The sequence below is a fragment of the Festucalex cinctus genome, chromosome 16, assembly GCF_051991245.1.
Source record: "Festucalex cinctus isolate MCC-2025b chromosome 16, RoL_Fcin_1.0, whole genome shotgun sequence".
Lineage (NCBI taxonomy): Eukaryota > Metazoa > Chordata > Actinopteri > Syngnathiformes > Syngnathidae > Festucalex > Festucalex cinctus.
In genome coordinates, this window is record NC_135426.1 from 24054685 (window position 1) to 24072555 (window position 17871).

A 17871-nucleotide genomic window follows, 5' to 3' on the forward strand; every position below is an offset into this window, starting at 1 on the left:
AATGAATAAGAAAAAATATATTTGCATTATGGTTTATTTTACAACATTTAAACATTAAACAAAAAAACAGTAGACGTAAACAAGATGGAGTCACTTGTCAGTGGTGAGGCGCTTGTACACGCCGGCACTGCACAGAAGCTCCTTCCCGTGCAGGTACGAAAGGTCTCGGATCACACCTGGGAACGAGTATGCGTCCAGAGGAGGACGCAGCGGGAACACCGGCATTAAGCCCGAGGTGACGTATGGCGTCATCAAGTTGGAGGCGTTGGCCGATGAGTAGGCCAGGCATAAGGGGTTGATGCCCAGGCGAGGGTTCAGCCCGTAAACGCCGTCCCCGATGGAGGCTGGCGGCGGAATGTAGAGTGACCCAAACGCCGACTTGGTTCCCACCGAATCCCGCATTGGCCCGAAAGAAGGCCTGAGCGGGTGAAGCGGATTTGGACCATCGGCGGGTTTGACGACGTCGTCGTCTTTCTGCAATCTGGCGTTTGACTCCGAGGCGTCGCGTTGGACGTCCTTGGGTTTGTCCGACTCGCTGCCCGACTCTGGGTCCGAGGATGACCGACGTGGGCTCTCGTAGCGGAACTTGCTCAGGCTATCATCTGAAACAGGAAGGAGCATCTTAAAATAATATTAGAATACATATTATTTGTACGTCAATTTTCTCCAAGGGATAAAACGTGCCATACTCGACAAATACTGCATTAAAAAAAAGTTTAAAACACTGTGTGCAACGTTTGAACATTTCTTCACGTACCACGCCAATTTTCTGAGATGTAGCTTTTTTCGTCTATCTTTAAAATAAATCGTTTTATACCATGTTTACGTTTGTTTGAACCCGATTTACTCTAAGTCATCTTCCTGTTTTGTTTTAAAGGCCCAATTTGCCAGTTTCACTCTGGAAAAGGCACATTTTAAATACAGAATTTAAACAAACAAACTAATTCTCAATTTACAGATCAGGGCTTGTCTTAATTTCTGGTGGTGATTTTATCCTTTAGTATTATTTTTTTTCACTCACTCACTCACAGAAGCTTACATGTGTGAATGAGTGAGTGAAAAAAATAATAATCCATGCGTGCTTTCAAATTGAGTGATGTCACGCAGCTGACACGCCCCCCCCCGCTCTGCGATTGGCTGGAGGGTTGTAAACACTGTCTTTCCACAGAAACGTCCCGCTGTTTACAAAACAAACACAAAATGGCAAAATACAGGCTGGTTTAGAACAAAATCACCACCACACGTTAAGAAAAGCCCAGATCTGTAAATTTTGTTTAAATCCTGTATTTAAAAAGTGCCTTTTCCAGAGTGAAACCGGCATACTGGGCCTTTAAAACATGAACTAACCGTCTTTCCGAGCGTCAGTTGGGAAAACATCCAAATCTGCCGGGTGGCCAGTGGCGGCACGCACGTCGGCGGCGAAGGGCGGCCCCCCGCCGGGGTACATCATCCGGATGTCGCGCGCCTCGCTTTCCTCCTGCGCCTGCTGCCTCCTGAGCGCCACCTGCGCGGCCATGACCCGCTGCCTCTCGGCGATGAGGGTGCACTTGGCGCACACGCAGTCCCGCCAGCGGCAAAAGCGTTTGTGGCCCTTCAGCGCCGACACCACGCCGTGGTTGCGGCAACGGGCGCACTTGGGGGTGCGCGGGTAGCCCCGCTCCAGGGAGGCCCGCAGGAAGAGGGGCGGCGGAGGGCGCAGCAGGTCGTGGCCGCTCAGGCCTAAAGGTCTGGCGCTGCCGTCCATCTTGTGAGGAAGGGGACGAGTGGTGCAGGGCAGGCTGGAGCGGCTCTTTTAAGGCGCCTCCGCAGGCGGAATGTAACCCAACACCCGACGGAGTAAGCCTCGCCCCTCGTGCCCTCCGGCCCATCCTGCACATTGTTACTAAAAATCAAAACACCACAAGTTTTTGTTGCAGATCAGCAAAATCACCATCATCAATCAGTCATTATTTTGTTGTTTGCGTCAAATCCGTTGTTGTTGGGTCAGGTCGGATAGTGGAACTTTTATGCAGGCATTGAGAAATGTGATTAAATGTTCAGAGTGCATATTTTTTTGAGAAATTGTGGCCCTCCCCAGCATTTAAGTTGGCCATCCCTGGTCAATTATTAAGAACTGTATTTTTTTTATTTATTTTTTTTTAAAAACCTTAATATTTATGTTTATATTTGTGACAATGCTTACATACTGTGCAGTTCATGACAATTTTTATGCTTGAGTTTTTTTGTTCTTAATTAAGGTACCTTATTGCATTCACTTGAAAGAAAACCCCTCCTGTTTTTCTGACTAATTTTTATTTGGGGGTGGGGTTGGGGGGGGCTTTGTTTTTTATGTATTTTTTCTGTGTTTCTGATTTTTTTTTTTTTCTGTTATAAAAAAATTTCAGAAAAACAGAAGGAAAAATTAGTCAGAAAAAAAATATTCAGGAAAAAGGGGTGAAAACGTATTTTTAAAAAAAACAGGAAAAAAAACTCTAATTACTCTATTTTTTTTATTTTTTTTACCTCTGAACTTCAAGTGACTTGTTGGAGACTCACAAATAGCGGACACTTGACTTTCCACATACCTCGAATGTACGTTCAACTAATATCACCTACTGGCTCAGTTAAGGTAAGTATACAAACATGTAACACAATCGGCATGATTTTAATGAGATAACCGTGTATAAGTTTCCACGGAAGCATATTGCATGCAGGAAGCGTTCACCATAAGTGTGTCTGCAACAAGTCACTGGATTCAGAGGTTAAAAATAAATTACTGCTAAAAACAGAAGCTGGTGCTGTTTTTTTGGAATTTTTTTTTTCTGTTTTTTAAAATATTTTCCCCTTTTTTCTGAATATTTTTTTCTGTTTTCTGAGTAATTTTCCTCCTTTTTTTCCTGAAGATTTTTTTAAGACAGAAAAAAAAATGCTGTAAAACAGAGAGAAAAAAAAAATCAAACACCAGAAAAATGTCCTTCAAGTCAATGCAATACACTTCTGTAAATTAATGAACATAAAGAAAAATGAAAACATTCTTCTTTGGTAGCCTTGCATGGGGCAAAAGTCAGTGTTATCTGTGGTGAATTGGGTTCAAATCCTTCCCTAAGTGGCGCTAGTGAGCATGATTTGAACACAACAATGGTGACAAAGCAACCACTCATTAGCTAACTGGTTATTCAGCCCAAGCAATTAGCTTGGGGAGAAGCGGGAAGAAGAGGGGAAAACACACACACACACACACACACATCTGTTCAAAGCGACAAGGTGTGATTGGCTCGGGCTAATCACACCTTGTCACATGTTTCATTGAGTGCGTCGCATTCAAAGCGATTATCCCCACTTCCTCCGGTTACAAGCGACAGATTGCCTTGTGAGCACCGCATTGTGGTTACCTGTCGCTAGGTAGATTTCACAGGGGCCCCCATCAATTAGAAAATTGGGGACAAGTCAGCCACTCCCACTGCTCTGTATTAAATGTAAAATTAGGGGGAATGACGGTAAACTGCAGGAACAGGAAATATAGACTGCATACACAATAGTTAGTCTATAAAGTTCTGAATTATCTATAAAGTGGAACAAAAAGTGGTCTTTTTTTTTTTTTTTTTTTTTTTTTGTAGAAGCGGGCGATAGCGGCGACCGCTCACCTGTTCCTCGCTTGGACGCCCGTTCCATCCGTCCCAGAGCAGCGGATCTTTATCAGGAACGGGCCAGCAGCACCTGCACCACAAACAGTACCTCTTGCATGCGCTGCTTTTCCCCAAGCAAAAATAATCCGCTGGCACAAAAGACGCTTTGAGATGAAGCCATGCGATTGGCCCGGCTGGGGAGATCATACGAGACGCATCCCGAGCAGGCATTGCTAAAATCGTCAGGCAACCAAAATGCGGGGGCCTTGTCGTTATCGTGCCATCCGCCGTCAAATGCATTTAGAGCGTTCAGCATTTTATCTTATCTTATTTTGCCTGTATACACTCCCTTATATTTCATTTTCACAATGACATTTTTAGAACTTTTTTCCCCTGTAGGCACTCCCAAAATTACATATTTAGAATTGTCATTGTTCATTCATACAATCATATTCATAGTGTTTATATTATCTTATTTGTTATGGCCTCTGCAATGCATGCATGTATGCACTCCCTAGATGTCATATTTTTTTTAAAGTGTCATTTTTGTGACTGACAATTTTAAGTCTCACCCCAATTATCTGATTCATTTGGTCTTTGCTATCCTGTATGCACTCCCTACATTTTATTCCTTTTGTTAGACATGTCATTTTTCATGCAATCTGATTATATTGTCATACCATTTATTTTGTATTTAAGTGGATGTCCTGCGTGGCTGTGTGACATTTTTATACCACTTGTTGTATCAATTTATTTGGATGCCCACCTCCCTCATGTTCCCGTATGCACGCCCAAATTTTGTATATTGTTGTCATTCATACAACAATGGTATTTGTGGTGTTTATGTAATCTTCAATTCATACAGTTTATTTTATCTTTATTTGGATTATTTTTATGATGTCCTGTATGGATTCCCTCAATTTCATTTTGTATGCACTCGCTATGTTTTATTTTCGAAAAGTATTTCGTTCCTGTGTGCATTCCCTCCATTTTATTTCTACAGTTGTCATTTAATTTCATTTGACAATTTTATGGTATTTTATGGCTGAATGGCCTCCCTAATGACATAATTCACATTTCCTCCTTACGAAGAGGATTTGCGCTTCATCCCCAAATTTGAGTGATTCCCTCCTCCCCAAAAAACATTCTTTGATCCCCTGTAGCAGGCAGGGGGTACGAGGGTCCCACAAAAAGGGTGGGCGGGCAGATTGTAACCCCTGCTGGGAGAATTGATCTTACTCCAGCTGTGAGCATCTAATACCCAGTAACACGCCGTCAACTCAACGCCGGCACTTTTTTTTTTTTTTTTTTGTCCCATTAAGGCCGGCCACATTGCCGGAAGAGTTTGGACACTTTTCTAGCTGATACAGTTGGGCACGCAAAGTAGATTAGCCAAACGGGTATTTACCTTGTTTTACAGCTGTGGAATAAACAAAGTTACGGAGCCCCTAAGGTGACATGGTAGGGGAAAAGAAAAAAGAAAAAAACTTTGCGTTCTCTCGCAAAGAATGCAAATGTGTTGTTTTTTCGCCTACCATGTCTCCTTAGCTGCGTCGTAAACACTTCCGGGTCATCTTCCATGTGAACAAAAGCGACGTGTAAACAAAGCAGTGGGAAAATACATGCTCCATCCTAGTCGCTTTGGGAAAGCTTTCCCACTGCTTTGTTTCATGTTTACAAAGAAAGTAAACAACCCAAAAACAAAAAAAACGTTCCATCCTCGTCGCTTTTGGTCACATGGAAGACGACCCGGAAGTGTTTACGGCGCAGCTAAGGTGACATGGTAGGCTCTGTATAAAGTAGTTGTCCAGGCCTCCTTTTTTTTTCTTTTCTTTTCTAGCGTATCAGATTTAAACACCTCCAGTTGACAAATGCACTTTTGTTCTTCCTGTTGCAACTTGATCGTGGCCAATCTCGTGTTAATAACGTGTGAAAACCGCAACGACTTTGACACGATGCTATCAATTCAGTTTGTTTTTTCATTCAGTGTAAAATGCAGAAAGGAAGGCTTGTACTATTATTGCGTAAAAAATGTACCCCCCCCCCCCCCCCCCCCCCAAAAAAAAAGGCAAGACACGTAAACTAGTTGAAGCACACAACGCTTCTTTTCAAACGACTTTCTATTTATGTGAAACTTCAAATGCAGCTCCCACCTTTCTCACACTCACAAAATACAACTTTACTGTGAAAAGACCGACCCCGAAAATGAGTGTCCCGATCAGATAAAGGCCCGTGAACTTGACGTTTTCAGTTCAGCCCGCAATGACACAACATCAAACCTGATAAAGAAGTTCCATTTCTCTTGTCCACGGGAAGGAAGTCCTGCTTTGTTGACACCTGGAGCCCACTCCACCACTTGGATTCTTCTATTGTGCTCCTTTTATCTGGCTGCCAGCATTTGCACTTCATATACTTCACATTGCAAAAACACTGCAGTGATGTTATCTGTTCTTGTGCCATCACAGCTTGGGAAAGAAAAAAAAATCATAGGGAAACATTTCATTCAAATTGACATTTTATTCAAATGTAAATATAACTAGTAGTTACGTGTTTTGTTTTGGGTTTTTTTTTTCCAGAAATGTGAGCTTTAGTGTAAAACAACAGATCAACAAATCTGACCTCAAATGTGTACAAAACTACTAAAAATAGCAATAAAGTTGAGGACTGTCCAAAATTGAAAATTGCCCTCAAAATATAATGGTAATTTCCATTTCTGTTTATTGGATTTTCATTTAAATTTTGTAAAAAAAAAAAAAAAAAACTAAACTAGAAATGTTTTTGCTTTTACATCATTTCTTTCATTTTATTTATTTATTTTCCTTTCAATCATTGTGACAATTTTCAACATACAGTTTACAACATGTATAACACCGAAAAGAAAAAGGCCTGCGCCTGATGGGATGAAGACGAAGTTTATTCATTTGCATCCCCAGAATACATTGGGACGCAGATTATTAAGATGTTGATTCATCAGATATCACGTTGAGTAATTATCAAGTTGTTGAATGATTCCATCAGTTCATCTTCCCGGCGGTATTTGTTAATCAGATGTTGATTAGTTCCCTTGTTGTTCAAGCGAACTGATCAACATTTGCGTGATCAGTGACTATAAAAATTTCAAATTAAAATAATTTCATTTGAATTTTAAAAATAAAATAAAATGACGACAAATCTGAATATTGTTTTTTTTTAAATTCTAAAATAAAAATTAAAATACAAATAATGCTAATAATTTTATTACGGAACGGAACATTTGGGGGTCTTCTCTTCACATCGGTGTTTGACGTCAAAACCGGCTCGTATTTGTCACCCGAGGACGTCTTTGGCATCCCCCCCATTGTTCGCTGGCGCTGAGGCGTAGTGGAGTTAAGTGGGGGGCCCCGACGGATACCCGCCTGACCTCGGACCACCAGCCAAGGTGGGAGAGGAAGGCAAGGGAATGGAGAATAGGGGATCTGAAGATGGCAAATGATTACAGTGGGGAGATGCTTTTTGTCCCTGTGATCTACGTGGATGGAAAATGTGATGACAAGTCACGAATAAAGTATCACAAATCCGTTCAATTATATTTCCGTGTGTAAGCCACAATTTAATTCAAGCAGTGCTTTAATATTGTATTTACTTACTTGCGCATTAGCATTTTATTGACTTAACTTTTGCATGACCGGTTATGTCAGCGGTATCAAACATAAGGCCCGCGGGCCGGATCAGGCCCAAAAAGGGGTTTAATCCTGCCCGCGAGACGATTTTTGTAAAGTAATAAAAATGTAATGTCGGACTAATTAATCAATGGGCCACAATCAATTTGTATAGAATTTGTAACTTCACATTATTATTATTATTATTATTATTATTATCATCTTTTTTTTTTTATCATAGACCGACAAACATGTTAAAGAAATACTTGACTTATTTAGCCATTTTTGGCAGTCAAACATTAATATTTTGTCTATAATAAATTTGATATTTTCATTATTTTTCCACATACAATTAGTACCTTTAAAAACATATTTTGCAACTTCCTGTCAACTGAAAATGACATCACAAGGGCTCACTCAGGTAACCAATCACAGCTCAGCTTGTGAATGACACGTGACCAAACCTAGAAAACAGGTGAGCTGTGATTGGTTACCTGAGTGAGCCCTTGTGATGTCATTTCCAGTCGACAGCAAGTGGCAAAATGTTTTTTTTAAAGGTACTAAGAAAGTATCAAATTAATTATAGACAAAATATTAACTTTTTTTTTTTGCTATAATAGGCTAAATAAGTGAAGTATGCTAAACACAAATGACACAAATTCAATTACTGGCAACAAATTGATACGACAAGGATTGGCGTCCTTATAGCGTCATTAACTGCGCCACGCAATGCATTCTGGGAATAATATATATGCAAAAACCGGTCGATTTAACGTCCAGGACTCCATGTTGCTGCGTTCCATTCGCATTTGTATTATTTTTTTGGAACAATACGATTACAGTTGAGCTCCGTCATTTCGGGCTGGCACACAAAAATGACGAAAATCTGCGTATAATTGACGGCAATCGTTTTTTAAGTTTTATACCGTTATTTTACCGATGCGGCCCACTTGGTAATGTATATTTTTCCTCCATGTGGTCCCCTGAGCTAACATGAGTTTGACACCCCTGGTTTACGTCCAACGTGCCCTTTCGTGAACGTGAACTCGATTTCTCAACGTTCTTTTCCAGGAAATTTCACCATTCCAAATTGTTTTGCTGTTGCGTTGCGTACTTTCTCATAGCCGAAGAGTTTGCATGGTTTTGCACGGTTACATTACAGGCAGCCCGTGTTTTGAAAGCGTTTCAAGCCGAGGGACAAGCGCGGCGGTGCAGATAAGGCGGGACAGTGTCTTAATTGTGTTCTTAACAGATCTCGCTTGCGTCCTGGAACAGGCGTGACTCCTTATCGGTGACGAGGTGTTGCTAATCTCACCGGCAATCTCACAAAACCGGACTGCGCCATGTTGAGAAAAGTGAGGGGGGGAAACAAAACAAAACACTCTTGTCAAATAACTCATTGCATGGATAGAATAGAAAAATGTAGTTTTTTTTTTGTTTTTTTTTAGGATGCTATTTCCACATCACGATTTGGCGTGAAGATCCTCCGAACATTCGGCAAAATATGCAGGACTGTCTCAGAAAATTTGAATATTGTGATAAAGTCCTGCAATTAAAAAAAATGTCATACATTCTGGATTCATTACAAATCAACTGAAATATTTCAAGCATTTGATTATTTTAATATTGCTGATTATGGCTTACAGCTTAAGAAAACTCAAATATCCTATCTCAAAATATGAGAATATTTCTTCAGACCAAGTAAAAAAAAAAGAAAAAAAAGCCATAATCAGCAATATTAAAACAATAAAACGCTTGCAATATTTCAGTTGATTTGTAATGAATCCAGAATGTATGACATTTTTGCTTATTTAACTCATTCACTCCCAGCCATTTTCACAGAAGCAGTCCCGTTCGCTCCCGGCTGTTTTACTGGATTTTGACTGATTTTGCAAGGCCCACAAAATATTGTGTTCTATTGTTATAAAAGCATGGAACCTACCAAAAGAAAGATTAAAGTCTCTTCTTTCATCAGGAAAAATAAGTATGTTTCTATCTCTTTCCATTTTGCAGCAATTAGCATTAGAAGAGAGCTAAGTTTCATCAGTTTTCACAAATCTATTTAAAATTGTAAGAAATTGAGCTTTTTTTCTACATGGCCCTGGTTGATCTCCTTTGCTCTGCTGCCACCTGCTGGCCGTTTGTGTAATAACTACCATTTCTGCAACCGTTCTTTGCAGTTGAGAGGCTGCATCGAAGCCTTCTGTATGCTCTAGCATAAAAAAACAAAAAAACGTATAAATACGTCTTTGGGACACTTAGAACATAAAAAACGTATTTATACGTTATTGGGAGTAAATGAGTTAATTGCATTCTAGAAAATAAAAGGACTTTATCACAATAATCCAATTTTCTGAGACAGTCCTGTAAACAAAGTCAATGCAGTTGAAGTTTTGCATGGAAGCCTCCTAAATTTCGAATTTAGCTTTTGGCTAGCTCCATTTTCCGATCGTTTCATGCAGGAAGGAAACAATATTTTCATAATAGTTACAACTAGGGCCCGACCGATATGCATTTTTTTGAGGCCGATGCCGGTACAGATTATTTGGCAGAAAAAAAATACCAATTAACGATTAATCTGCCGATGATTTAAAAAATATATATGTAATGCAAGACGGCGGAGGGGGTGTTTTGTTTTCTTTTTTTTGTTTTTGTTTTGTTTTCAATGGGCCACCGCGGGGTGACATCACAGCTCCTCTAAAGCTGCCCTTTGTATGCCCCGCCCCTCTTCTGCTCCTCTAATTAGGCTCTCATCCCAAAATTAGAAGCTCCAATGAATACCACATCGGCCCGCTACGTTGTGGAGGAAAATACCCGGAAAGCTTCTGGCGGCAGGGAATGCAAATATACGGTCTCAAAATTGTATTTTTTTTTTCCCCTCGAAATGAGCCAATATTTGACACTGGTATCGTGATACTGTTACATGGAACAAAACAAATGTTATTGAGGCCTGGTATTACGATACTGGACAGCAAAGTCAAAGCTAACTGGATTAATCACGATATCAATGTTTGACGCCGGTATCGTGCTACTGCCCAGTAAAAATTGTGATATTGATATTTGATTGTTATGTGATACCGTACCATAAAAAAATGATCCAAGTCAACACAACGACACACTGTAAAACTTAATAGGATTTGCGAAAAGATAACAGAATGTACGATTTATGGGAATATCAATATTTGATGCAAGGTATCGTGATACTGTACATTTATTTGACTTAACTCCCAAGTCGAGCTGGTACTTTACAGTTTTCAGGAGATTTTCCACTTATCCCCCGACGCAAAATCATCAAGTGGCATTCAATGACATGGTGATACGCAAACACGCACCACCGCTTGTGAACTCGGGCGCACCCCCGCCCCTCGCCATCTGAAAGGTCATGAGAAACATTGCGCTAATCCCTGCTCGTCTTCTGAGAGCGCGGGGGGGGGGGGGGGGGTCTTTTGTTTGTCCCGAACAAAAAAAACGGGGGTGTGGGAGTGAGCAAAGAGTCGACGCACCAGCAGCACCACCTGCAATTAACAGCTTACGGGTCGCACCCCCGAGTGACCACGCGGAGGAGACGAAACGTCGAGATTAGCTGGGAAGGAACTTTTGTCACACAGTCGCGCATCTGGCGGAAGCGGGAGGACAGTCAGTCACCTTATAGTGCTTCGCAATTATTTTCTGCCACCCCCCCCCCCCCCCCCCCCACCACACTTACAACAAAGCATGCTCAGTGCAAACAAAACCCCAACACCACCGAGCGAATGCTCCCTGCGCACTCTGCCAATAATGAGAGCACCACTGCCCCCTAATGTAGTGGAGGTGCAATTGCTCTTTATTCTAGGACAGTAAAAAAAATAAATAAATCAATCAATCAAAATAAAAAAATAAAAAAGCATGTTCCCCGAGATCAAACTAGATGGAGTCTCACGCCCCCCTCTGGGGGCCCGCCCACTATTTGAGAAGCAATGTTGGATTGGCCTCCATTAAAGCAGACATCTGCCTCGCACCAAGGAGATGTGCTCCGATTCCAACTGCGATTATTGGCTGATTATTTTTGCTTCCGCCTCACAATATTAAAAAAAAAAAAAAAAAAAAAATGAATTAGCATAGCAATAACAACATTTGTCGTCCTGTAGATGGCAGCGACGCATCATCCAAATACTGAGAAGGAAGAGAAGCATGGCAGATCATGTATGCATGCATCCAGGATGAGGGCGCATGGGTGGCGGATCATTTGTCAACCCACACAGGAGGCATGCTGGTAGCCCCCCCCCCCCCCCCCCCCCCCCCCAACCCCCCGGGTGGCAGGACGGGAGGATGTAAGCCCAACCCGAGCGTGACTGAGAAGCAACCGATTCATCGCATTTTAAGAGCAAGCAAAGTGTTGAAAATGGATTTTCAGAGCAATAAATAAAAAACGAAGAAGAAGTTGACGTAAAAAAAAAAAAAAAAAAACAGTTTCAGTTTGCAGGCCTAAAAAAAATTTACTTGTGTGCAATTGCACAGCTTGCTTCTGCCGCCCTCAAGTGGCCAACACAAATACGACAGCTTAAGCTTGTCAGATTTGCTTTTCAGTCACCTGTTGCTCAGTAGACGGAACACATGTAACAGTCACGCCCCCTATGGACAAAAAACAGGCAGGACAAGTCCAACATAATCATAACCATTCATTTCGCAAGCGCTCTGTATTCAATATAAAAAACTGGAGTTACTGTCAGCACTAAGACTAACCATCCGTCATGTGCTGAAGGTTGGATCCCCAAACTATTTTTTCACATCGAGAGGCGTAAAACAAACTTGACTAGACAAGAAACAAAGAGAGTTGCACAGAGGGACAGAAAGCAATAATCCGGCACACAATTCTCAGACTGCACCTACAGACAGTGAATGGAGGGCTAAAGAAGGACATCACATAGATCCAGACATCACCTAAAGGATTGAAGATTGACATCACATAGCCTAAAACTAGTTGAAACTAGAAGATGGTTATATGGTGGTTACGTCTGTTCAAAACAAACACTTGAGCTCACGCTCGTGAACCCAACGTAACGTGACGCCATCAGTCCGAACCTCAAACTCCAAACCTCGATCCAAAATCCAAAAACACCTTCCCCAAGCTATACCTTCATGGTAACCCTTGACCTTTACCCTGGAATTCAACCTTACCCACCGAACCTTAACTAGGTTACTGGGTACTTTTCCTCTGGTTTTTACTACAAGCTGGAATGGCGCCAGTCCTACTCGCCAGCGTGGGATCTGAACTCATTTCCATGCCGGGCACAAATGCAGTTTGAAAAGGCCTGAGAGGAACAAAAAGGGGGGGCCAAGGGTGTAGGGGGGCTCAGCTAACCGAGTGCCCCCGCACAACAGCCCACCCTTGTCCTGCATTTCTTGCCTTGCGGAGAACAGTACCGCAGTGTTCCGGGAACCAGATTTATCGGCGGACCCTGGCGCTCGGGGCCCCAGTAAAGATAAAGGAGCGCATCACGCGAGGGCAAGGGGGGGGGGGACATTTTCAGTGGCGGGTGTATATAAACGGAGGTCGGCGTCCATTCCCGATCCCACGGTCTCACTCGCACTACAGACATCGCCGCCGCCCCCTCGCCGCCCGTCGCCCGGACCGCAGAAATGGCGTTCGACGGAACTTGGAAGGTGGAACGTAGCGAGAACTACGACGCCTTCATGGAACAAATGGGTGAGAGCGCTGAAAAACGATTTGGGGCTGCAACGATCGTTACGCGAAGCATTAAACCAGGGCTGTCCAAACTTTTTCATTTGAAGGCCACAGAAAGACAATCAGAAGAATCCACCAATTTATTTGTAATATGGCAGTAGGGTTATTATTGTTTTGGTATTTTTCATTTTAGTTAGTTTTTATTAGTTTAATTCTTCAAAAAATGCTTATTTTTAGTTTAGTTTGTTTTTTCTTTTTTTAATGTTTAGTACTTGTGCGCAATATTTAAAAAAAAAACACCATCATCTTTTGGTGCTTTTCTATTGGCTGCTGCTAAATGACATCACTTGTGTGTGACATACTTTCAAACGTCATTATTCCGGTTTATATCAAAATAAATCTACTAAAAATCACATTTAAAATCATCCTCAAAGGCTCATTAAATTAATTACCAAAGACGAAAACGAAGGACATGTTTGCTGTAATTATAGTTATAGTTTTGTAAACATAAAATGTAGTTTCAGTTAGTATTCGTTTTTTAAAAAGCATTTTTGTTTTTATTTTATTTCATTAACAATATTGCTTTTTGAATTTTAGTGAACTAAAATAACCTTTAATGGCACCCTCCCTTCTTACTTTGACCATCTCCAAACATTTTTGTTTTGTTTATTTTATTCGAACTGAGTCAAATGCCATTTTTAGCATATGTCGCGGGCCACTGAAAAATGGACGGCGGGCCGCAAATGGCCCCCGGGCTGTAATTTGGACACCTCTGCATTAAATCTTTGTAAGTTTGACAGATTTGGGCATAATTGGACAAGAGACGACTCCTACCAGATCCTCATTTCAGATCCGCAGCACGGCGCAAAATGCCGGCGGGTGGAAATTTCCACACGCTTCTGGCAGAGTGACAATTTGGTGGCACAAAGGAGCCGTTTGATTGGCGACGAGTAGGGATGCAACGATATCCAAACATCACAATATGATATTAGCACGATATTGTGGGGGCGATTTTTAAAAATAGATCACAATATTGTAAAAAAAAGAAAAGAAAAAGAGAGCTCATACTAAAAAAAAAAAAAGCACAATATTGTGCCTTTGTACATAACAGCAATGCATATAAACCAGCTACAATCTCTAATAATATTGAGGCACTTACTTGCTAGTGCAAACACACATTGATCACTTCACAAGCAAATTAGGTTCCCCTTCATCTGACAATTAGCATCGATTTTAAACATGGAAGGCCAAAACATCCCTATTGAAAATTACATTGCACTAATAAAATAGCCACTAGAGGGTGCTAGAACTGCACAAATGGAAATCAACCTGCTTTTTTTTTTTAAACAGATGTGTTCCTTTTAAATATTGTGAACATGACGGCGACGATATTGTGGCAGTTTTCCTATCCCGATATCCCGATATCGCCCTTATCGTGACATAAAGTCGGTCACGACCGCTCCCGCGCCCAAACGACTTGTGTGTTTCCTGTTAGGCATCAACGTGATGAAACGCAAACTCGCCGAGCACGACAACCTCAAGATCAGCATCCAGCAGAGCGGAAACGACTTCCACATCAAGGAGTCCAGCACCTTCCGCACCAAAGACATCCACTTTACTCTCGGGACGCCCTTCGACTACAGCCTGGCCGACGGCACCGAAGTCTCGGTAAATGACCCGTTCGACAGGTTGTCGTCCTACGACTAGCATATGCCGAACTTGTCCTACTAGTGAGGATAAAGAGCTTACGAGTACATGCAGAATATGGAAGGAATGCGTACTTGCCTGACTGACAAATGTGATTCCGGTGAGGTCATCAGGGAACGTGGGAGATGGAGGGCGACATGCTGAAAGGCAAATTCACGCGCAAGGACAACAACAAGGTGCTGACCACCACCAGGGTCCTGCTGGAAGGAGAACTAGTGCAGGTCAGTGGCACTCACGGACACGTCCGAATACATCAGTGCTTCTCAAACAGTGGGGTGCCCCCCCCCCCCCCGCGTTTGACCTTGGGGAACATGGTTTTTGATTTTTGAATTTTTTTTACTGTCCTAGAATGAAGTGCAATTGCACCTCCACTACATTAGGGGGCAGTGGCGCTCTCATTATTGGCAGAGTGTGCGCAGGGAGCATTTGCTCGGTGGTGTAGGGGTTTTGTTTACACTGAGCATGCGCACTTTGCACACAGCAAAAAAAAATTTTTTTTTTTAAAAAAGCACAAATTATTTTACATTTTGGTTTTGCAGGTTAAAGTTTTTTTTTTTTTTTTTTTAATATTGTGCTCCTGAGTTAATGTTGGTGATCAGTTTGAATGCATTATTATTTATTGATTTTATGTCATTTTATTTTTCCGTATCATATGGTTTGAAATGGTCAGTCAAAAAATGTTTATAGTTTAATTAAGGATTTAATTTTATTTTTGAATTTCAGATGCACTTTAAATCTTTTTCTGTTACAGTTAATAAAGCTATTCTTTGTTGTAAGTTGCTCCATATTTCATTCTGTTTATTCTCTTATGCGTTAATGCAGGTAGTGTTATGCAGAGGTGTGCTTAGAACAATTTTATAGACAAATGATACTATTTATAGTCGCGTGTGGGGGTGCGAGATGTTTTCTTCTTACTAGGGGGGCATGACAGAAAATAATTGAGAAGCACTGGAATACACAAAGTAACCAAGGACATATTTCCTTGCTCTACTATTTTTTTCTTCTTCAGGTATCTAAACTTTTCCCTTTTTTTCCCCATCCTTGCAGAGTTACAACTATGAGGGTGTGGACGCCAAGAGGATCTTCAAGAAGCAGTAATTTTTCCTTTTTTTTTTTTTTCTAACTTGACTTTTTCTATAATTTTTTACACATAGGAAGTCACATAATTGGACAAAGCAATATTGTTAACGTTTTATATCTAAAAAAAATCCATCTAAATGGTTACATTTGTGCAAAAAACATTAATAAAGTATATTTAAATCTAAAGTAAAAATGTATTGGTGCTTCGTCATTGGAATATGTAGACATCTGTAGTTACAGCGACTGTCCACAGGAGGTCAGCAAAGGTCTACTATTTTATTTATAACAAATACTTTTTTTTTTTTGGTGTGTCCAGTTAGCTTGCTGTCATGTAAATCTATCAAGTGTTGTTTTTCAAAACAGTCTGAGATCTTTTGGGGGATTTTAGTGGCCATTAATGAATATCCTTTCTTTCTTAGTCCTGTATCATCATCATTATTAAATGTTATTTAAGTTAGTTTTTAAATCGTGAGAAATCCATCATGTCGTAGAATTATTGAACTTATTGAACAGGAGTGACTGACCTGCAGTAGCGTGAAGATCTGCGGGCGCAAGTTGTCATTCAGACCACCAGATGGCAGTGTGGAGCTCCTGATGGTGGAACACAACACACACGTACACACGCACGCGCTCTCTCTTGCTCATAAGTACACTAACTTCACAAAAAGCATTATTCTAATTATGAATAAATTATAAATCATTATTATTATTATTATTATTATTTTTTATGCCCACTATAAAATATACTGTGTACTTTAAAATATTTTTGGAGTAATCAAAAAACTAAAAATAAAATAACATTTAAAAAAAAAAACACACAAAAAAAACACAGTGACCTCCTCGGTGGAGGTAATACAGAGACCGAAACTCAAAACGTCAAGTCAGGATCATGTCGATCTTTAATGGCAAACGGCCTGAAATGTCTTCAATGAACATTTTCATAAAAACTTTTTTAAATGTTTTTTAACAAACAAAGCTAGCCTAATATATAGCTAGCAACAGCGTATCCACAAACAAGCATGTACTGTACCATACTATAAAAACAGCCCAGTGGCATTTGTTTTGTTTTTGTGTTTGTTCATTTTTTTTTCGTCAGGATTTCACAGTGAATGATGTTGTATTTATACAGTATATGATACATACAGTACAGTACGTTCCAACCCGTCAGATACAACAAACGCACACATACAAATGAATATACAATAATACTTACATTGAATTATATAATTGGGAAAACAACACCCAGAAAACACACACACACACTTTATAAATACTTGGAAGGAAAAAACTTGCGGAAAAAAAATGCCTTAAAGCAAAAATTAATAATAATAATAATAATTCTCGGATCGGATACGATTGTGCATATTAATAGTTGTTAAACATCAACTAGTATGATAGATACGAAGAAGGTGTCGAAGTTGTTCCGTTTTGTACATTGCAGCTTATTTTGGGTAACGTTCCAACTTTTTCCTTTCCGGTATGGTCCAAATATTCCTTCCTGTATATGATTGTACGTGACAGGGAAAGATTGTTTTGCAAAAACGACACGGAAAATTTGAACGTCAAACTGTTGCGGGAACGTGACTTTTGCGATGAAGGACGTTATTACAGCAGACTCGTCTCCCTTCTTTAATTATGTACATTTCGATACAGAAAAGTAGTTTGGCTGCCTAAAAATAGACAAAAGGAGACTTCAATTGAGCGACCTTAATGAAAGAAGAAAAACAAAAAAAAATCAGATGGAGGACTTGAAAGGCGCCAAAAACAGAAAAGTTGCACGATCCGAGCTAGCTCTGCTCCAGTGTACAAAATGAAAAATGAAATGCCTTTGGTCTGTTGCTAATTATAGCCGTGTATTGCGGTCTCGAAAAAAGAAACACTCACGTCAACAAGAGCGCGCCTACAGGACGGCTTTGGTATCGCGCTCTCTTCTCATTGGCTGGCAAAGAAAAACAAAGCGACGGCATCAACTCAAGAGGTCAAACAAACGAGTTTCATGTTGAACTAGGCGGAGGTAACCTGTTAGCATTTGATCTGGACTACGATGCAAAAGACAGCCTCGAACAAAACAATACAAAATAATAAAAAAATGTTTTTTAAATCATTTGTTCGATTGTCGCACGAAGACGTGACATTGTGGGGGGGAAATACGTAATTTTATAAGAATATGAAGGGG

The 17871-nt window shown here is 40.7% G+C and overlaps 2 protein-coding genes across 8 annotated transcripts; one reads left to right on the plus strand and one right to left on the minus strand.

The window, feature by feature from the left end:
* Window positions 1-16: 16 nt before the first annotated feature.
* LOC144003903 (doublesex- and mab-3-related transcription factor A1-like) lies at window positions 17-5977 on the minus strand. 7 transcript variants are annotated; one of them, XM_077500579.1, is made up of 5 exons: window positions 5885-5971; window positions 3624-3696; window positions 3372-3444; window positions 1348-1869; window positions 17-602 (listed from the first exon to the last, which is right to left on the minus strand). In XM_077500579.1, the coding sequence occupies exons 4-5, from the start codon at window positions 1742-1744 to the stop codon at window positions 91-93; spliced, it is 909 nt and encodes a 302-aa protein (XP_077356705.1). In that variant the 5' UTR covers window positions 1745-1869; window positions 3372-3444; window positions 3624-3696; window positions 5885-5971; the 3' UTR covers window positions 17-90. The 7 variants fall into 7 exon arrangements, with proteins under 7 accessions (XP_077356705.1, XP_077356706.1, XP_077356708.1 ...); XM_077500580.1 differs by having other exon boundaries at window positions 1348-1882; XM_077500582.1 differs by lacking the exon at window positions 3372-3444 and having other exon boundaries at window positions 1348-1882; window positions 5885-5977.
* Window positions 5978-12641: 6664 nt separating this feature from the next.
* On the plus strand, window positions 12642-15888 carry LOC144004202 (fatty acid-binding protein, intestinal-like). Its single transcript, XM_077501226.1, has 4 exons — window positions 12642-12929; window positions 14404-14576; window positions 14729-14836; window positions 15663-15888. Exons 1-4 carry the CDS (start codon window positions 12863-12865, stop codon window positions 15711-15713), a joined length of 399 nt encoding a protein of 132 aa, XP_077357352.1. The 5' UTR covers window positions 12642-12862; the 3' UTR covers window positions 15714-15888.
* Window positions 15889-17871: the final 1983 nt, after the last annotated feature.

Excerpts from the sequence above, each read along its gene's own strand:
- LOC144003903 (XM_077500582.1), bottom strand. The coding sequence starts at position 1,744 with ATGGACGGCAGCGCCAGACCTTTAGGCCTGAGCGGCCACGACCTGCTG. Across the intron at positions 603-1,347 it reads AACTGACGCTCGGAAAGACG|ATGATAGCCTGAGCAAGTTC; the intron begins GTTAGTTCATGT and ends TTCCTGTTTCAG.
- LOC144004202 (XM_077501226.1), top strand. The coding sequence starts at position 12,863 with ATGGCGTTCGACGGAACTTGGAAGGTGGAACGTAGCGAGAACTACGAC. Across the intron at positions 12,930-14,403 it reads CGCCTTCATGGAACAAATGG|GCATCAACGTGATGAAACGC; the intron begins GTGAGAGCGCTG and ends GTTTCCTGTTAG. Across the intron at positions 14,837-15,662 it reads TGGAAGGAGAACTAGTGCAG|AGTTACAACTATGAGGGTGT; the intron begins GTCAGTGGCACT and ends CCATCCTTGCAG.